The sequence below is a fragment of the Martes martes genome (genome assembly GCF_963455335.1).
Source record: "Martes martes genome assembly, contig: scaffold_90, whole genome shotgun sequence".
Lineage (NCBI taxonomy): Eukaryota > Metazoa > Chordata > Mammalia > Carnivora > Mustelidae > Martes > Martes martes.
The window spans coordinates 164,968-187,272 of NW_027666423.1; the positions used below are offsets into that span (position 1 = coordinate 164,968).

At 40.0% G+C, this 22,305-nt stretch overlaps 1 protein-coding gene across 1 annotated transcript in view; it reads right to left on the reverse strand.

Annotated features, from left to right (window-relative positions):
• The window catches only part of LOC308338026 (ankyrin repeat domain-containing protein 26-like), a 99,372-nt gene that overhangs the window by 61,066 nt on the left and 16,001 nt on the right, over positions 1-22,305 (reverse strand). Inside the window, exons 2-9 of the mRNA XM_080831585.1 lie at positions 16,167-16,281; positions 15,836-16,009; positions 13,172-13,278; positions 11,565-11,702; positions 9,418-9,485; positions 5,397-5,425; positions 5,233-5,305; positions 41-114 (exon numbers count right to left, since the gene is read on the reverse strand). Of these exons, the coding sequence (XP_080687711.1) occupies positions 41-114; positions 5,233-5,305; positions 5,397-5,425; positions 9,418-9,485; positions 11,565-11,702; positions 13,172-13,278; positions 15,836-16,009; positions 16,167-16,281 (778 nt within the window). The remainder of the gene's footprint in view (positions 1-40; positions 115-5,232; positions 5,306-5,396; positions 5,426-9,417; positions 9,486-11,564; positions 11,703-13,171; positions 13,279-15,835; positions 16,010-16,166; positions 16,282-22,305) is intronic.

The following is a 22,305-nucleotide window of genomic DNA, read 5'->3' on the forward strand; positions in this document are numbered from 1 at the left end:
CAATATAAAATTGGAAATTTAAATTTAAATTTGTATATACCTGCAGGTGTTTATTTTCACTTTCATTAAGACTTTCTTCCTCTTTTTCTGTTGTCATTTCTAAGTCTAGTTCTGCTGAAAAATATATATATTTTATTAAAATGGACAAATTAGACTGGTTAGATAAAAGCTATAACCTTCATAAAAATAGAAAACAACATCTTATCAATTAAGAGTTTAAATGAAACATAATCTTTAGCTGGATATTTACTTTAAGAAATACTTTTCATTATCAAAAACTTCAACAAACCATTTGGGAAATACTAAACATCACTAGGTTAAAGGCACACAAACATCTCAAAGAATCATTCACAAATTCACCCACCTAACACCAATGAACAAAACAATCAGAAACAAATTTTTAAAATGCAGCAGAAAGATATAAAATCAAAACAGACTATTCTTTACCTTGTTACAGTACCTCTTAAACGTCACCCTAAGCTTCAACTACAACATTATTCATGGTTTCCAAAATTACTAGTATTTTTTATGCCTTTATCAGTGTACAACCTTCCTATGGGTGTATTTCCCTGATGAATGTAAACATTCCTAAAATGTTTTCCTCTACTTCTTGACAAATTTCTTCACATCTTCTAGGACACAGACTGCTACACAAAGTCATCCTTGATTAAGGCTACCCTTCCCTAGATAAATAGATCTCTTTCTTTGGGGCTACGTTAGTACCATACAGATTTTTCTAGTGCATCTTCACCACCCGAACTGTAAGTTACTTCTTTATGTGTACATATTCCTTTTGTTACTAGACTGTATGGGACAATCTCTCTCTTTCTCTTTTTTCAAGAGAGAGACGGGGGGGAAGGAGAAGAGGGAGAGAGAATTTTGACCAGGCTCCACGCCCAGCACTGAACCCCACTTGGGGCTTGACCTGAGCCAAAATCAAGAGTTGGACACTCAACCGACTGAGCCCCCCAGGGGCCCCTGTATGGGACAATCTCTTAAATCATCTCTGTGTAAACAGTCTTTATTCCACTCAGTAATTATTTACTGAGTTCCCAGTAAGTGCTAGGCACCCAGGTTTAAAGCAGCATGTAGATAAAAGGTGTCAGGAATGGTTTTTGTAGAGATAATGCCTGAACTGAGACAGCAACACTGAGGTCAGCCAGAGTCAAAGGGGTTAGAGGGCGCAGTAAGACAAGGGAGAGAAACACACAACAGGGTAAATATCTGTCTAAAATACAGGAATCAAAGAGGAAGACATCAAAAGCAGTTCAGATGCCAGAGAAAAGGGCAGACAGTAGAAAGGGTTAGAGAGCTTAGCAGAACTCAAAATTATGAAAGCCTTATATGTAATTTTAAGATACCTGGACACAAACATATTTTCAACAATGGTTCACAGTCATATTTGCATTCGAGACACATCACTCTAAATGCTGTGGAGAGGGATGAATCTGAGGGGCATTGTAATAAAAGATGGGAGATGAATGAGAAGGCACTGATGCAAAATAAAGATGAAGCACACCTGAACCGACAGAATGGTTCTAGAAATATTGAGGATATAAAATTATCAGGGCCAGTACAGAATAAATCTATATTAAATGAGTAAATACACAATCGTGGGTCCCTAGCAACCAATTTTGCTCGTTACTTTATAAAAGGCATCAAGTGGGAATTATTCTACATGAACTGTTTTAAGTTGAATGTATTTATTTTATAATTTTTCTGTTCCATATCTTCCTATGTTACAGAAGCCTGTGGGTGCTTTGTTTTAAAAGTCCTGCTTCTTGGATCTACCAAGCTCATGAGGAAGTAACAGGAACAAGTCACTTGTATAGGTAAGTAACTTTGAATTTATTGTCTGCGTTCACTACTCTAGGAGATAATTGAAAATCTTTTGAAACTATAGTGTTAATTCTACAAGTAAAGAAAGAACATAAAACTACAGGGGTGAAAAAAATACTGTACAATTTATTAGTACCGACCTGATCATATGACTGATGAAAGGCCCTTAGTTAACTGGTACATTAAGTAGAGCACACATTAGATATGGTTAATCAGTAGACTGAGTATATCAGGAGAATGTTATTTTTAAACGGTGTAGTACTCCTTAAAACCAATATTCCACCTATTCATCAAAATTAATGAAGGGGGGCGCCTGGGTGGCTCAGTCAGTTAAGCGGCTGCCTTCAGCTCAGGTCATGACTGGATCCTGGGATGGAGTCCTCCATCGGGCTCCCAGGTCAGTGGGGAGTCTGCTTCTCCCTCTGCCCCTCCTCCCACTTTTTCTCTCAATCTCTCTCAAATAAATAAAATCTTCAAATAATAATAATAATAATAATAATAATAAGGGGCATCTGGGTGGCTCAGTGAAGTAAGTGTCTGGCTGTTGATTTCATCTCAGGTCATGATCTCAGGGTCGTGAGATCCAGCCCCACATCAGACCCCGTGCTAAGCGTGAAGCCTGCTGCTTGGGGTTCTCTCCCTCCCTCTCCTTCTGCCTTACCTCCTTCCCTCCCCACTTTCTTGCTCTCTAAAAAAATAAAATAAAAATAATAAAACAAGAACATAGACTATGCATACATAGTTGAGAAGATGATACTATATAGTAAATTCTCAATGATTCCCATTAATGCTGGGAAAGCCAACTCTAAAATAAAGTCATAGAGAATATAGGAAATATTTTAATATTTGGTTTGGGAAGCTGCATTTTCTAGTTACATTGAATATAATTGGACCAATACTTGTGAATTTAAAGCTATAAAAATAAAGTTAAGAAACTTTGTTTTCAATAAGCAATCTTTAGACCTCAACCTAGTATCCCCAGCCGAGCACAAACTTCTAAATATAATACTGCCACCCACTCTCAAGTGAATGCTAAAAACAGCCTAAAAGAAATTACAATCTCCAAAATCTTTTTAAAAAAAGATTCCACGGGGGATATGGACATTGGGGAGGGTATGTGCTATGATGACTGCTGTGAAATGGGTAAACGTAGCGATTCACAGACCTGTACCTCCTAGGGATAAAAATACATTATATGTTTATTAAAATTTTAAAAAAATTCTATTTATTAAAATAAAAAATATGTATTTCAGAATTAGTGTCACACTTACTGATAATAAAAATTTTAATATTTAGGGAACCAATCCTGTATTTCTATAGTTTCCAAAAGTAGTTTGATTTGGTAGATCATGTCAGTCTTTCAAGGGTTTTTGGAAACAGCTCTCGTACCAAAAAATTACCTATCTTAAAAAAAAAGAAAGCCATAGCTTCCGTATCTCACTTGAGTAATGAAGACCGACGTAACCTGTATCTTTGATGTCCAAAAGACCTGAGGAGGATGGATATGTGGTTCTAGTGCAAATACCCTCGAGCCATCTAAAGTGAATCCTCTGGAGTTTCATTCTCAACTCCAAGACTTCTAAGCTAACGTACCTTTCCCTTTTCCCTTGTTCCCTTCGCTATGCCCCTTCAAAAAGTAATTTCTGGGAGCACCCGGACGGAACGGCGGGTTGAGCATCTGGCTCCTGATTTTGACTCAGCTCATGAGGACAGAGTCTTCAGATGGAACCCTGCATGGAGGCTCCAGGCTCAGAAGTGAGCCTCTTTAAGGAACCTCTCCCTCTGCCTTTGCCCCTCCCCCTGATCATTCTCTGTCTCTCTCAATCTTGCTCCCTGAAACAAATAAAGGAAAACAAAATCCTAAAAAAAGACTTATTTGTGGATCTATAGTCTTGATTGTTCTGCTTTTACACCCTTTTTATTAGGGATTATCTCCACCACTTCTTTCCTTTTTAGTTAGCACTAGTATCTTACATCTATAACCTCCCTTTCTGCATCTCCTTTCTCCCGTCTAGCTGAAAACATGCTTACAAACAAAAAGAAAATAATGTTTTCCTTGATCCTGTGGTGTCTTGAAGTATCCAGTGGCCTTTCCAGGTGTCTCTACGTGGAAGTCTCCACCCTTGCAATGGAGCACATGACCAACGGACCATTGATATTTGCATCACCTGACAGGTCAGAATGCAGGATCCCAGACCTGCCGCTCACAATGTTCATTATTTTTGAAAGATTGTATTTATCTCTTTGACAGAGAGAGATCACAAGTAGGCAGAGAGGCAGGCAGAGAGAGAGGGGGAAGCAGGCTCCCTGCGGAGCAGAGAGCCGGATGCGGGGCTCAATCCCAGGATCCTGAGGTCATGACCCGAGCCCAAGGCAGAGGCTTAACCCACTGAGCCACCCACGCGCCCCTCACAATGTGCACTTCTTTTTTTTTTAAAGATTTCTTTCCTTCTTTCTTTCTTTCTTTCTTTGACAGAGAGATCACAAGTAGGCAGAGAGGAAGGCAGAGAGAGAGAGAGGGGGAAGCAGGCTCCCCGCAGAGCAGAGAGCCTGATGTGGGGCTCGATCCCAGGACCCTGGGATCACGACCTGAGCCGAAGGCAGAGGCTTTAACCCACTGAGCCACCCAGGCGCCCCCACAATGTGCATTTTTAACAAGGTCTCCGAGGATTCAGTAACATTGGAGAAATTCTGGTCCATACTGAGTCTGCTGCCACATTCCTTCACCTTAACTTCACCTTCGAGAAGCAAGCTTCACGTTCGTCACTATCAATTCTTCAAAACTGGAAAAGTCTTAAAAGTCACAAACTTTCTAATAGACTTTTTAGCACGGCTAAGGCTTCCTCAATTTCCCCCAAACTGACCCTGCTCTCTTCTCCTTCCAATACTCTTACTTGGCACTCAATGATACGATTTATGAAGTACCACCATTTCACATGCCATCCAGCCACACATTCTTATAGCTGACTAGAACATAGCTTTGCATCATCAACCACGTCCGTCCTTAATGTCTTCCCAGCAGCGAGGAAAGCAGTAACAGGGGGAAAATTTTGGTATCCGACTCCGACAGGTTTTGGTACCGGAAGCGCCCCTGATACCCCTCCGGCATTTCAAACAGTCTGCTCTTCCTTTTAAAAGAATTGAGCGAAACCTTCCATGTTTCAGAAGCTCTTGTTCCTAGGCTTATAAATATCTTCTGTTCAAACATAGATATCAGCAATAACATCTACCTTATTTATGTCAGAACCTTCACTGAAGCTTGCCCCCAAAATTAAATAACTAACTAACTAAATAACTAACTAAATAAAAAGACTTCAGAATAAGAAGACTGTGAGCATTTCAAATATTTTAGTGGACTTCTTTACACCGTTCAGTTTATATTGTAAAATTTACCTGATTGGGATGCTTGAATTTCCTCCATGTCTCTGGGTGGATTCGAAATAAAACCTTTCCCCTCCACAGCAAGCTGAATGGGTATTGAAACAATATGATTAAGACATAATGAATATTTCATGCAATCTGTAGTTAAAGCCTCAAAATAAAAATGTAAGTTTTACCTTCCGGTGAGAATAGTTTCCTGGAGAATCTAAAAAGCAAAAGGGTCATCTAGTTAGCTCCATGTACATAGAGAACCCCACAAACACTCATGCACTTAGTACTAAGCTGAATCCTCATGCCTGGCTCAGATGACAAATGGGTTTGGGGGTTGTTTCTGCAGACAGGAAGGTGGGTTGGCCAGAAGGGCAATTTCTAATGAGAGGAACAAATCGTGACCCTGAGTGGACATACGTGAAAGCCCATGGTAGAATGCTACACCACATCCTTAAGGCAGCACAGCAGAATCATTTATACCATTGGACTCTAAGTATGTATGACCTGCTTCAATTTGTCCTGTCCTGTAGGAGTACACATTGCTGGGATTAAGCCCCGTGTCAGGCTCCCTGCTCAATGGGGAGTCTCCTTCTCCCTCTCCCTCTGCCCTTCGGCCCCACTTGTGCTCTCTCGCAAATAAATAAAATCTTTTTAAAAGTCTTAAATTAAAAAAATGAGAAAGACATAAGGCCTTGAAAAAGAACAACATTGTAAATTGATTAGTTGGGCCTCCTGACTTTTTCAGTATAGAGGAGTGAACATTTCATAATGGACTGATACTAGACTAAGGAAATAGAAGGGTCCTTTATCTTCCAGTCTCTTTACATGGTTTTTTCCCAATCTATCCTCCACATGAGGGGTGACCAAACTATGGCCACAGGCCAAGTTGGACCAGTCACATGTGACTGTGCTCCCATAAAACTTTATTTACAGGACCAGATGGTTGGTTCTTGCTATTCACCTACGTATTGCTACGGCTGCTTTCACACTATAATGGTAGTTGTAGTTGAGAAACCACAGGGCCTAAAATATTCACTATCTGGCCCTTTAGAGAAAAAGCTTGGTGATCCCTATTTTGTGCCACAACCAGAAGGCCCTAATTCAAATCTAATCTTGTTACCCTTCTGCTTCACATTCTCCAGTGAATCCCTGCATCAAGTACTGCTGGCTCCCTCCCCAATAACCATGCCAGAGTCTTCATTCTTGCTGGAGAACCACAACTTTATTTGGATATTTCTTGTCCCAAAGACGAAGAAGGTGGCCTTACCCCAGCTTCAAAAGGAGAAATGATTATTCTAAGCTAATCACAGTACCTGATTTACCAGCGGCTGGTTTAGGAACAAGCACGTGATATAACCTAGCTTATAAGATGTTACAGTAAATTTACTGCAAGCTTCTGAGTTTTCTTCCTATTTAAAGAAACATATAGGGATGCCTGGGTGGCTCGGTTGTTAAGCCTCAGCCTTCAGCTTGGGTCATGATTCGAGGGTCCTGGGATCCAGCCCCACGTCAGGCTCCCTGCTCAGCAAGAGGCCTGCTTCTCCCTCTGCCGCTTCCCCCTGCTTGTATTCCCTCTCTGTCTGTCTCTCTCTGTCAAATAAATAAATAAAATCTTTTAAAAAAATAAAAGGAACATATAAAGAAAAACAGTCCTTCCAGTCATTGAATATTGTCATGTGAGAATATGCCTCGAACTGTTGCTAATTAGCCAATCAGGAAAGGAAATATAAAATACCGCCAACCTCAAAGCTAAAAAGAGACAACTGGAATCCTGGTGACATCACTGAACCATCAAAACAATTCTGGTTCCTCCTGTTTTAGTCACTGTTTTGTTTGGTTTGCTTTCTTTAGATTTATTGATTTGAGAGAGAGTGCACGCATGCAAGAGAGAGTACACGAACGGGGGGAATGGCAGAGGAGGAGAATCGTCAAGCAGACTCCATGCTGAGCACGGAGCCCAGTGGGATGTGGGGCTTGATCTCATGACCCATGAGACTGTGACCTGAGCTAAAACTAAGAGTCAATGCATAACTGACTAAGCCACCCAGGTGGCCCCGTTTTAGTCACTATTATAAGTCACCTGTTATTCGCAGCTAAAAGCATTCGACCTGATAAATTTGCCAAGGTCTACAGCCTAAGAGCTACACCTTTCCATGGTACTGAAAAACTTTCATTAGCTTGCCTTAGCTAAGTATTCACTCATTCCAACCATTCCCATAGCACACTTTTTGTACCAGCAAAATTGAACTGCTCGTAAGTGCTCCCAAGTTCACTCGTACATCTGAGCATCTGCACTGCTGTTCCCTGTGCAAAACATGTCATCTTGATGGACGTTTCTCCTGCCAAACATGGTTCTTCTGCCTCTTTACCTGGCAAACTTAATACTCGGTCTGCATACTTACCTTAAATTCTACCCACTCTTCTAAAACTCTAACTTGTCACTATTGACTTACATATTAAGTACCAATAAAAACATAACAATGATAATTATAAGCACTAGGGGACTCTGGCACATAGTAAGCACGGAATAAAGTAGAGTAAATAATAAAAATAGAGTAGTAAAAACAGAGTAAATAATAAGAATGACAATGATAATAACAAACTCCCAGAGGGAAGGGATTGTGTTTTTTGAATGTTTGTATTCTATATCAGAGTAACACTTAGTGGCTAAAAGACACTTGATAGTTATTTGCTAAGTGAACAAATGAAAATGAGTAAATTGCAAAACCAAACCAACCTACAGATTTTCTTTGATAAAAGTCTACTAAGTTAAAGGTTCCTTCATACATGTCAGATTGTACAATGCACTAGGTGCCACATCTAGGGAGCAGTGGTAGCATTTTTGTTACTGTGAACCATTTTTCTGCTTTTGTTATAATCTGTTGAGCCTCAGAGTTGCCCCATTTGAATTTTTATTATGATAATCTTTTTACTAATGGCAACAGAGTGTCATGTTCTAACAAAATTACAGTATCATGACAATTATGCAATGAACAGAAGAAAACATTGTTCTAATAAAGTCAACATATCTCATTCTCTTTAACTAATGAGAAATGAAGTTGTTAATGATATCTTATTGATACAACAATATATAAAACCACCTATGATTCTCAAGGCATTTCTTTTCTGATTTCTGTACCACGGACAGTCACCTTTAAAGAAAAAAAACAGTCTCACTGGTATTGCTGCATACTAGCTAAGTTTTCCAGTTCTTATTGCTTGCCATTTGTTTATGGTACCAGGAAGGTATTATAGAGTTCCCAGTTTTGAGGATAGCTCCTTTTTTAATGAGACAAATCAGTATGTAATAATACTTACTAAATGTAATCCACTTGTAAAAACTAAAAGATCCATTTTCATAACAAGTTCAAGTTGTTTTAATATGCTTATAAAGGAAACATAAAACATACTAACTTAAAAATCTCTCTCTTATTTACACAAAGATATAAGGGATTTTAGGGGTCATGACTAAAATAATGAATTTCTTTTCAGACAATAATGTCTCATATGTTAAATTACCTACAATTAACTTCCTTTTTCGTTGTTGTTCACACTGAGGTACCATTTTTTTTTTTAATTATGGTCAGTTAGCCAGCACATACTACATCGTAAGTTTCTGATGTAGTGTTCAATGATTAATTAGCTGCATATAACACCCAGTGCTCATCACGACACGTGCCCTCCTTAATACTCATCACCCAGTTCCCCCATTCCCCCACTCCATCCTTCCATAACCCTCAGTTTGTTTCCTGGAGTCCGGTCTCTCTCATGGATTTGTTCCTATTGTTCATGACAGTATTTAAAGTCTTAAATAATTCTGAATACTAGACTATTAAGAAAGAAAAAAAAAATAGAGGCCCCTGGGTGGCTCAGTTGGGTAAGCATCTGCCTTCAGCTCAGGTCAAGATCCCTGGACCCTGGGACTGAGTCCAACATTGGGCTCCCTGCTCAGTGGGAAACCTGCTTCTCCCTGTCCCTCTGCCTGTGCTCTCTCTCTCTCTCTCTGTCAAATAAATAAATAAAATCGAGAGAGAGAGAGAGAGAGAGAGAGAAAGAGAAAGAAAGGAAGAAAGCAAGAAAGTGAGCTTATGCAATTTACACATTGGGGTTTTTTTTTTCCCCCCACTGCTCTTTCATAATCAAAACTTCCTTACTCTGCCTTCATCTATGTGACCACCAAAAGTACTTCACTCTGAAAAGTCTTACCTGGATTGTTATTTGGCGAAAAATTTTTAAATCTTTCTTCTCTATGTTGGGCAATTATTTGGCGATTGCTACATATAAAAAGGGGTGATAAACAATGTTACTATTTTAATACTGATATGAAAAACATTTACCAAATATATCAATTCATAAGAGTATTTCGAATAATATCAGAGCTAATATCAAACCTTAAATTACCCCATATACTTTAAAGGAAGGTGAACCAGTCATGAAGTAGTAACTTAGCAATTAGTAGTATTAGCTTGCCATAACGGAACGTGTCTTGAACTCAGTGGTCCTAACTCTGTAACCACAGCTATTTGCTCTTGGACGAGCCACTTCTCTCTGGCTCCAAGTCTTCCTCTATAAAACAGGCATCTTACTGCCTTATTTCACAAGGTTGTTAAGAGGATTTCACGAAATATTAGACCCAAAACATGGCCTCTCGGGAAAGGGGACACCCACCACTCTGGGAAGGGCTGTATGAGACCTTTCATCAGCCCATAAGAAAAGGCGCTCCTCAGGATTTAAAGCAGGCTTGAGATATAGGCCTAGAAACAAAGGAGAAAGGAAAGTCCAGGCTCTTCCTGTAGCATTACTTGAACCTCTCTAACAGCTTAGAAGGGTCCCAACTGCCATCTGCTAGCGGGATAGAAAAGCAAAATCCTCAAGCGGTACTTCATTATGAAGGTCTGTGCTAACATATGGGCTTCATGTAAGGCTTTTGAGTGCAAAGGGAAGGGTGTGTGTGGCTAAAGCCAGGGGGCCCAATGGCCAGAACAGGGTGCTGGTGCCTTGGAATAGCAGCTGAGCATACAAGCATATGTCGTAAACTAAAAAATGTGGTAACTTTGAAGTCTCATCGTGGGTCACCAGGAAGACTGAGGAATGCGGATCAGCAAGGGCATCCTGGGAGCAAAGGTCAATCATAACCATAACCAAACTGCAGAAAAATAACATTGCCTTCTAGAGGGCAGGTCTGCACAAAAAGTTATTTGCAGGGGTGCCTGGGTGGCTCAGTCATTTAAGCATCTGCCTTCAGCTCAGTCATGATCTTGGGGTCCTAGAATTGAGCCCCATGTCTGGCTCCCTGCTCTAACCCCTTCCCCTGCTCATGCTCTCACTCTCTCTCTCAAAAAATAAAATCTTTAGTTTTCTTTCTTTTTTTAAAGATATTTATTTATTTATTTGAGTGAGAGAATGAGAGAGGGAGGGAGAAAACATGAGAGCGGGGAGGGTCAGAGGGAGAAGCAGACTCCCTGCTGAGCAGGGAGCCAGTTGGGGGACTCGATCCTGGGACTCCAGGATCATGACCTGAGCCAAAGACAGTCGCTTAACAGAGTCACCAAGGTACTACACACAGCAATGTTGCAGCAACAGAATCAAAGGAAACAAGGGAATGACAAGAATGTCCTTTTTTCCCTCCAAATGACTTGCGAAAGAGGATGGTCTCTTTGGTCTTAGGGAACTCCTTAGGTTCCTGGAAAATTCAAGGGGGAAAGTATAAGAGATAACCCTCAAGGGAAAGTATAGGGTTTTCTACTAAACTGAACATCTCAAGACCCAAGTAACTAGTTAGGAAAAAAAAAAAAAAAAAGATGTTGGATGTTGGGGCACCTAGGTGGCTCACTTGGCACTTGGTTAAGCATCTGCATTCAGCTCAGGTCACAGTCTTGGGGGACTGGGGTTGAGCCCCACATCAGGCTCCCTGCTCAGCAGGGAATCTGCTTCTTCCTCTGTCCCTACCCTGTCCCTCTCTGAAATAAATAAATAAAATCTACAAAGAAAGGAAGAGAGGAAGAGAGGGAGGGAGGGATGGAGGCAGGAAGGAAAACAAACAAACAAACAAACAAATGTAACTTTCTTTGTACCCCATGCATAAGAGTTATCCTTGGAATGAAACAGATACAGTTAAGATCCCTAAAGACAAAGGTCTCAATAGTCCTGAGATAAAGAATCCTGCACCCATTGTTATTGCTAACTAGTCTAGCCTTTGTCTTGGTTTCTGACAAATGATGGGGGCTAACTCACTGCCATCCCAACATTGCCCAAATCAAACTACGAACTCTCAACCACTACATAAGAACTAAGAGTTAAACTATTTTAAACTTCAGTTTAGTGATAACTAACATTTTAATGTACACACTTACACATAAAATCCACAAAAATCAGCATAGTCTTCTGCCGTCCATCCACATTCATCTTGAGAAGAGGTATTAACACCTTGCTGAAGAAGAAGCCTGACTACATCTGGAGATTTAAGAGTTGCAGCAAGCATGAGGGCTGTTCTAAAATAACAGAGACATAACTTCACCCTTAGGAACTCAGAGTTATCTAAACAGCAAATTTCATATACTTTACCAGATTAATATCTTGCCTGTCGGTCCAGAATTGACCATTAACACGTTCAAGTGTTTATCTTTGTAAATTACCTCCATGGCTAAAATTAAAGGACAAAAAAGAAGCCTCTTGTCCCCCCTGGGTATGAGAGTAGAAGTTGCTAATTTAAAGTCACTTGATGAACAAGAAACTATGCTAAATTCTTTTAAAAAAGAATTCCCCATTTCTTCCTTAAGCTGATTCAGTGTACCTCCATGCCTTCTAGAGGACAGGTCTGTATAAAAAGTAATTTGCAGGGGTGCCTGGGTGGCTCAGTCATTTAAGCGTCTGCCTTCAGCTCAGTCATGAACTTAGGGTCCTGGAATTGAGCCCCACATATGGCTCCCTGCTCTAACCCCTTCCCCTGCTCATGCTCTCTCTCTCTCAAAAAATAATAAAATCTTTAAAAGTAAAAAAATAAAAAAAAACAAAAAAGCTATTTGCAGGCTTAAAATAACAGTATTCACACTAACAGTAACAAAAGAGTCATAGTTGCAGTTAATGATACTAAGATAAGCATGTGTTAGGCACTAAATTAAATACTATATATGTAAGATATTATTTACACACAACAACGCTTGAAGGATATATTATCCTCCTTTTCATATGAGAGAATGTATCTGGTGATGATAAGTAATGTTTCCAAAGTCACATACCCAGCAAGTAGGAAAGGAATTAAACCTAGTCTTGTGTCTATCTAAAGTCCATCTCTTTTCTCTTTATCACCAACCTATGATTTGTCCTCACTAAAAGAAAAATCTATTCAATTAAAGTTATCTTTCATCCTTCTACCCTTACCAACGAAAACAAAACAAAACAAAACAAAAAATATACTGAACACGAAAAAGGATGATAAGCCCACACTATCTGGTAATACTAATTAATAATCACTTAGGGATCATCTAACATCAGTATTCTTAAAAAAAAAAAAAAAGACAATTTAAAGCAAGGAGTCATTCAAAAGATAAAACAACTCCTATTTATGTTTAATATGCATCTTTTAAAGAAAATATATATGAAGTAGAAGTTTCCAAAAAATACTATAAAAGGGTAAGAAGTTCAGTATTGTGTCATAAAATAAAAGGAGTCCACACTTTATAATAAAACTAATATGAAACCCATTTAGCTAACATAAAATCACATGGCAGAAAAAAAAAGATTGCAAATCACATCAGTTAATGATATGAAGGAATATAAATTCTGCCGTATACTGTTCTTCATATTGCCCCATCAGAATAACTGCTTTCTGCCTAACTGATGACATGTCGACATTTTTCACTATATAATTATAAATTAATCCTCTTCTTATTAAGTTAGTCTGACTTAACTGTTACCATCCTAGAACAATATAAGGTTTAAAAAAAGACAACTACTGTACCTTTTGGACTTATCAACCACATGTACATCTGCTTTTTTTCCAATTAACAATTCCACCATTTGGTGTTTGTTTTCATTTACAGCAAGTAAAAAAGGTGTGAGTTCCAACTGTAAAAGTGTAAAAACAATTTATCATTTACAATTTATAATTTACAGAGTTACATATTTCCATACTGAATTTTAAAACCTATAAAGGATCCTCTAAACTTAAACACATATATAAGTACTCTAACCCCCCCATCCTGCCCATCCCCCCATCCTCCCCACCCCCCGACCCTCCCTCACCCCCCTGCTTTCACCAGCTGCTCCTTCTCTTTACAACAGCCCGCCTCAGGGGGTCTGGGTGGCTCAGTCTGAGCTTCTGCCTTCAGCTCAGGTCATGAGCCCAGTGCCCTGGGATGCAGCCCCATGTCAGGCTCCCTGCTCCGTGGGGAGTCAGCTTCTCCTTCTCCCTCTGCCCCACACCTCTGCTCATGCTCTCTCTCCCACTCTCACTCTCTCAACTTAATAAATATTTTTGAAAAAAATAAAACAAATTAAGTTAAATAGCCCTCCTCCACCTCTTCAACAGATTAACTGTAGTCATTCTCCAAATCTTACTTCAAACATTGGCTGGTTCCAAGAATCTCGGCTTCTATCACAGCATTTAGCATTGTATACTCCAATTATTTTATTGCACCCCATCGAAACCAAGAGCTTTCTGAGGGAAGGGACTATTTTTTATCTCTGTATCTCCAAACTCTAAGACATAGCTGTAAAAGCTTAAAGTATTTTTACTGAGTTAACAGCCTAAATGATTATCTCTGGAGTAGTGTTTCTCAAATTATATCCCAAAGAACACACACTTTGCTGGAAGGTGAGGATTGTGCCTCAATAGAAAGAGTCAATGATCCTCTATGTTTGAGAAATATTACAGAACTGCACTATATCTCTCGCACAAAAGAAATCGGTTTAAATTTGCTTATCCCCATTTGACAATACTTTTCACGGCAAACATTAACATTTGAGAAATTAGAGTTTCAGGGATACAGTGTCGAGAGCTTTCCAATAAAGGTGAAGGTTTTCTCCAGGTTATACCAACATGCTTGATTCTCTTCTATCAATGGTATCAGGATCCCAGATGTCAACATAAAGCACTCTTGCTCCAAATGGGTCACTGAGGAGATGCACTCTGAATTAAAAGAGCAGCTCTGGGGCATCTGGGTGGATCGGCCAGTTAAGCGTCTGCCTTCGGCTCAGGCCGTGCTCTCGGGGTCCTGGGATCCAGCCCTGCATCAGGCTCCCCTACTTTTCCCTCTCCCTCTGCCCTTCCTCCCTACTCATGTGTGTTGTCTCTCACACTCTCTCTCAAATACATAAAATCTTTTTTTTTTTTTAAACTTCATTAAAGTGAAATCTTAAAACTTCGAATAACTGACTTGACAGTTTACAGCACTGTTAGCCAAAGCCGGCCTCTTTCAAAACTTGAAGAAAACCAACACTTGGGTCAACTAAATCTTAGTAACTATAAGCAATTGTAGATAATTGCTGCATTTAAGAATGAAAATGTATCAAAGATTAGTGTTAATATCAGCTGAATCATAGAGACATAGATCACTTCTCTATCTCTATAACAAGATCATGGTCTTAGAGCAGAATAAAGCATATTCCATGTAAAATTACTCAGAAGTACTCCTTGGGTTAGAAGCCGAGGCATAAAAATTCTTGCTATGTGAAGAACATGCTTCTCTTCTTACAAGTCTGTATATGTGCTTTCTTCCTGCTTTCTTTCTTTACAGTTCCTACAAAAATGTATTTCCAAAAAGTACGCTCAAGAAAAAAAAAATTAAAAAATAAAAATAAAGGGAAATCTTAGACAATTAAGTTATTTCAAAATATTTTCATTCAGGGAATGCTCGAGCTTCTACATATGAAAAATTGACCCTATCTATGTCAACCAACAGTGCTTCCTTAAGGGCAGTGGTAGGAGGTGACGCACGTCAAAGAAATAACAAGTGGAATAGTGAGCGCGGTCCTCCACTACTCCCCATGCACAGCTATACCCCCCCGAGGACCTACACAATGCTGAGGAGGAACTACTCTGTGAAATGGGAGACCCCATTGCGGTACATGGCAGGCAGAGTGGCTATGAGCGCAAGTAGACGCCCCTGTAGGATGTCATGACCCGATCCCCCTGCTCTCATCTTCAGAACCTTGGGGCCTGGAGTGGCCAGGGCCTGCAACCTGCTGCTTTCTCCTCCCACTTGCACTCACTCAAGTTACCCCACTGGGTCATGGACTCCCACCCATTCCCAGCAGCACCCATTTCCTAAGCCCCTGCACAGCACTCAGCCTCCATCATCACCTCACTCCCCTCCAGGCCCTCAATCCTTTGTGGGCTCTGAGCCCACCATCCACTCCCAAGCACTAATGGGAAGATTCTCCTTCTGGGGTGGAAGAGTGGATGGGAAACAGAACTCTGCCCTTTCTGTGCGCATCGTCGATCTCTAGTTCTCCCTGCCCTGGCTTTGGAGTTGTTTCCGTGGTGATAGGACTTGATGTATCGAATTCAGTATTTATTATTTATTACATATATAAATAAATACGTAAATAAATGTTTTGTCGCTAAAAAAATTTATATGTATGTTTTAAAATTTCAAATACTTTATCAATAAAGTTGACATACCTTGTTTCTTGCTTCAATATTTGCATGGTATAAAATCAGCTTCTCTACTATTGACGTGTTGTCACCAGCAACAGCATAGTGGAGGGCAGTATTGCCAAAGTTATCCGTAAGGTGTGGATTAGCACCGTGTTCTAAGAGAATAGTTACACACGTCTCTTCCTGGTATTGTATAGCCTGTCAGTAGTATCCCAAGAAACAGAGTGTAAGTTCTGGGAATTTAAAGCAAGCATGCCACAGTTTTCACCAATTAGTTACATTTAAATGCAATAAAGTTTCATTCTACGTAATTCAATCAAATCCATCTCAGGCAGACACAGCTGCTACCACACACCTTCATTAGAGGAGTCCTACATTCTTTATCACAGAGATTAAGCTGGCATTTCCTCTGTACAAGAAGAGTCACCATGTCGGCATGGCCAATGGTACAGGCCAGATGGAGAGGAGTCCTAGGAAAGTGAAAGAACGTTTTAGGAAATTATAGTGCACTACTTCAAAACATGCAGTTAATTCATGTAATCGTAAACGTTAAATAGCATCTTATTCCTTTGACTCAAAAACAAAGATTTAGTTTTCTTTTGACGAAAGTACAATATGTATTAGTGATTAGTCACCATGCTAGTAAAAGAGCGGGCTATCTGACTAGGTAGAGCGTGACCTCAGGATTCAGCTCAACCTGGGTTTAAATCCTACTTAACTCTGTCACTTAATAGTTATTACTCAGCCTTATCCTCAATTTCCTCCTCAACAAAATGGACATGAAAATAGTTATCTCGTGTCCCCTGCCCTGCTCAGTTTGAAGGTCATGTAACTCTTGATCTCAAGGGTCATGAATTCAAGCCCCGTGTTGGCTATAGAGATTACTAAAAACTAATAAAAATAAAATAAAGAATAGTTATCTCACAAGACCTCGTCACCATGCTTAAATGAGGATCTATGCAAAGTTTTTTACATATTATTATTATAACTATTACTATTGCTACTACTGTACAAAGACAACTCTCCTATTAGGTAAAGTGATACAATTATGCCTACTTCTCAGATATGTTTTAAATATTCACAGGAATACTATATATCAATGATTCTAGGAGGCTCATTTTGTCACCTTTTAGTATCTCTGACATTGGGATGCAATTTATAATTCAAAATGTCTTACAACTATAATTGGCAGAATTTTTTAAGATTTCTTATTGGTATATAAAGTGGTGGGGCATCACACAATCAATGTGCCTTACGTTAACTGAAATAATGGTATATACATACAACAGTTCTACTGCAGTTCTAGTCACATGGTTGGCATTTAAATACATTTTAGTTCTTGAAAGCATTATGGGAAAAGAGGACTAAAATAATGAAGAATTCTTTTTAAGTAATTCTTCACTCTGATTTTCAAGAAATTTAAGCCAAAGGAAGCTCAGGATTCAAATAGACGGGACCAGTTTTATTTTTATAGATTATGTATTTTATATATTTTTATATATTAAATAATAAATATTTTATATATCTTATACATAAATATATCATATATTTATATGATAGATTTTATATACATTATATTAAATAATAAATGAAATTATTTTCTTCATTTTATTAGATATTTAGATTTATAGATCATATGAAAATCAAGAATTACCAATGATCAATATTAGTATTCAATACTATTATAAAAAATAAATAACAGATATTTCTCCACCACTTATGAATGATTCACCTTTTCCTACTAATATGAAATGTCACCATATTTGGGTGTTTGGCATTTTCTACTCTGCCCCATTCATTCATCTGTCCTTTCAGCTATTAGTAACCGTGTAAATTGTGGAAATTTAAGATACATTTTGATATCTGGAAGGGTAAATTTGTCTGCTTATAAAAATTTAAGTTTTTATTTTAATTCCAGTTAACATGCAGTGTTATATTACTTTCAGGTGTACACTATAGTGATTCCAAAAATTTTCTTAATGTCATCACAATGATAAAAGAGAGCAGGTGTAACCCAAAATTCTTTAAACCATGATGATTTTATTTGCTTTATGGAATGTCGATAAATACAAGAAGAGTACACATTTTGAGAAATATGTCTTCCTAATCACAAACAGAACCATCTTCCCAATTCAAAATTTCTTTCGACAGCCAGTCAGTAAATAACATACATACAAAGTGGACACAGATATAAATTATATATTGGATTTTATCGAAAGAATTTGTAGCCCAGAAGTTGATCTATTATGGGAATAGATCTTTTTTTATAACATTATCGTATAAAAAGATGTCCATTAAAAATAACAGACTAACTTTTATAGAGGTAGATTAGCCGGGCTATACACAGGTGGCCAGTGAGATTGCAATAGGTCTGCAACACACAGAGAAAACTGCTAGGTTACACATGAGTGGCCAACTGAATTTCAATTTACCCTAGTAGATATATGCACACCCCACTGATTGGATGTCTTCACCTGGCCTGACCCGCCCTTGTAACTGGACTTTGCAAGTAAGTTCCTCTGGAAGGGGCAGGGTCAATCTAAGTTCACAAAATGACTCCCTCTGGCTAAGCAGGCCCTTACAGCTCTATTACCGTTTTTTCTTGTCTCTTTTATTCACATCTTTCCCAAGCAGTAGCAACCGCTGCATTTTCAATATGTTGTTCATGACGGCAACTCTGTGGATCTCTTTGAGATCTTTCATTCGGATGTTATACACCCGCTGGGACTCGTTGAATTCTCCCTTCTTAACAACTGGGGCCCTCAAGTCATTCATCACTTCCCTGCGAAAGGTCACGGATGAACCAACCTTCCCAGTCCTGAAACCAAAAAACTTCTTCATTGCAAAGCCTAGAGGCTTCACCAACACTTCACCTTCCACTGGGCTTTTCACCGCTTCTACACACCAGCACCAGTGCTAGAGATAAGCCAAACCGACCCCACAACGGTTTGGAATCTTGGAGCACCTAACAACCGTAACCATGACGCCAGGCACAAATGCGCTTGCGCACCTCTGAAACCCGCGTGGCTGCGCCTGCGCATAAAGGGCCAGCGACTAAAGGTGCCCAAAGTGCATGTGCGAGGCCCAAGCCTCTCAAATCTCAGTGCAGCGGCGCGCCGCTCTGACGGGGCAGAGCGGCGGGGCCCCCACTCGGCTCACCGCCCCGAGGCTATAAAGCTGGATAATATTATTTTAAAGACTCTGAAGACCTACAACAAACTAAGAAGGGTTTATTCATGAAGATTACTGAAGTTTGGTTAGAGCTGTGTGAGTCTGTGCTGTGCTCTCACTTCCCATGCCAGAAACTTGTCACTTAGAGAAGGGACTTGCCTGACCTGAGGCAGAGTAAGTCAAAGAGGTGGCCTCCATGCTAAGCACACAGAGTTCTCTAGCCTGAGGTTGCAATGCTGTTTAGGGGAAACAAGAGTAGCAAGGTATTTAACTGTAAGCTCTGAGAGGTCAGAGAGCCATCTGGATGGGATAAGCACTCCACATAAACTCCAGGTTTACCCGAGGCAGGCAGTAGAAACTGAAGCTGGTTCGAGCCACCCACATACCCATGGTTGCTAAGCCACGCGCATACACGCAAAGAAGCAGAAAGCTTGTTAGAAAGCAAAAACCAGGCAGCCTTGAAAATGACCCAAATGTTGCATGGACTTAGAAGCCCACACAGATCATGGTGGCTATCTCTTAACAACTAAATGTCAACTAGGCAATCATGTTATAAATAGGTGTCTCTGTCTGTTTCATAAGTAAGTATTGACAGCTTAGCAAAAATTGACCCCCAGTGGGGGGATACCTTAAAGAACTGAAGAACGATTTCCTGACCATTTAAGGGTACAACTGAACACCATTATTCTCCTACCCTCCAAAGATTTATTCCTGTTTAGTTTTTAACTTTAATCTCACATAACGTGAAATTACCACTGAAAGGGAATAATTCAATGCATTTAGTGCATTCACAAGTCACCATCTCATTCCAAGACATGTCTATCACCCAGAGAAGAAAATCCCCTGTGTATCAGTTTTTCAACCTGTGGAACTCACTAATTTCATATTTTTCTAAGTTTTTAACAAGATACAAAGAAAGTGAATACAAATTGATGCTTTCTTTTTTTTCTGTCCATTTTTCACCTTTTTCCAATTTTAACAATAAAAGTGACAATACAAATTTTAGTTACCATTTGAATTTGTCATCTCTGCTCTCTCTGTACCATCCTAGAATAACTATAGTTGCTGGCCATGTCATACCCACACTAAGTGAGCGATGGGACACAGCTCAACTGCGTCTGGCTGACAGACACTGGGCTAAAACTGCCCATAATCACAGGATTACCATTTTGCCTCATTCCAGCTCTGATATCACTTTTGTACATCACATTTTTCAAGCTGTTTTAATAATTTTCTCACTGTAGACAGAGATACATCTTGTTACATGATACAGATTTAGAACTAAGAGTAATATTTTATTTATTTACATTACTCAATTCTGGCCCACAGAAGTGAAGTGGCCATCTACCGTAATTTGGTTAACATGTAACCTCTTAAATTCATGTGCCCAAAATCCAGACACTGTATTTAATTCAAACTAAATATTTTTAAACACACTAAAGCATTATCAACACTCATATTGGCCTAACCCATGTGATTTACACTAAGGCACAAGCGATCAAAACCATCCATACTGACAATTTTATAGGTAAGTCATTCTATTTCTTTTCAAATTAAGTTCTTTTTTTAACCAAGGTATTGCTAATGACACAATAAATAACTTTTATTCACTGAACGATGAATCTTTACTGGACAATTTCAGTGTGAAAGTACTGGAGCAATGATAAAGATAATTTCAGACATATTCTGAGACCTCAAAGAATTTGGCATAAATTCACAAAAGGCTTAACCAAGAAGACAAATAACAACTCAAGAAAATCTGCTAAGTTTTACAAAATGTTAAATGACTGACGAATGTGGATGATATAACTGCACTGGGGTAAAGGAAACCCTCAGACTTTCCAGAGACTACTAAACACTGGCTGTGACCTGACACTAAATCTAGGAGACCCAAAACACCACTGTGGCCCACCAGTCAGAGGAAGGGCTTATGGAGGTCAGCCGGTCAATGGAATATTAGCTCAGGTCTCACAGATGTCCCAGTGGGTCTGCAAACCTGGTCTATGGTCACATGCCCAGTGCCGGAATGCACAAGGAATAGAATTCCTGACAGAATTCCTACTGACAGAATTCCCACTCTGGTGCCCTGACCTGTGTAGTAAGGGCTCCTACAGTGGGAAACACCAAGTGGAAGCCTCCAGAATTGCCTCTAACTAGGAAAATAGTAAACCAAAAGTCATGCCACATCCCCGAAAGAAATGCAGAGATTAGTGCCACCATCAAGGGTTAGAAAGACACAAAAGTGGTGACTCCCACATCCCCAGAACAGACCTTAGGACAATGACAGTTGATTACCATAAGCCTCACTCGATGGTGACCCCCCACTGTTGCTGTTGTTCCAGCTGCTGTTCCAGATGTGGTTTCAATGCTTGAGTAAATTAACACACTGGTACCTGGTGTGTGACTCCTGGCCTCTGTCTCCATCTCTGTCCCTAAGACCCACCGCAAGTTTACTCGCAGCTGCAAGGCCAGCAAAGCGCCCTCACTGTTTTCCCTCAGGGCCCTCCCACCCTTCAGACCTGTGTCACGATTTAATGTGCAGGAATTCTGATGGCCCTTCCCTTCCCCAAAATGTCACAGGGGCCTATTCTAATGATGACATTGTGCTGACCGGATCTAGTGAGTGAGAAGTAGCAAGTATCCAGGCTTATGGGTAAGACATTTTCATGTCAGAGGTGGAGAATCAATCCAAGAATAATTCAGGGGCCTTCTACGTCAGTCAAAGTTCTAGGGGTCTAGTGGTATGGAGCACATGGAGAGCTCTCAGGAGAAGGATGAGCTGTTGAATTGGGCTCCTCCTACAACCAAGAGAGGAACAACTGTCCACGGGCTTCTTGGGATTTTGGAGGTAACATATTCCTCACCGACCCCTCTGGATGTGTTACTCCAGCTCATTTACCGAGTGACGCCCAGAGCTGCCAGTGTACGGTGGGGTCCAGAACAAAAGAAGGTTCTGCGACAAGTATAGGCTGCTGCGCAAGCTGCTCCCCTCCTCAGGCCACCGGGTCCACAAATCCACTGGTGCCTTAAGTGTCCATGGCGGACAGGGATGCTGGTTGGAGCCTTTGGCAGGCACTAGAGACAGATCACGGCACAGGCCCTTAGGACTTTAGAGCAAAGCCCTACAGCACTACAGCCCCTGCCCCTCTGGGACATACAGGAAGATAACAGATAACCAGTCTCTTTTAAGAAACAGATCTTGGCCTGTTACTGGGCCTTCAAAGAGACTGAACACTTCATCATGAGCCACCAAGTTACCACGTGACTGGAGCTGCCCATCGTGAACAGGGTATTTGTCATCTGACCCACCGAGTCATAACACC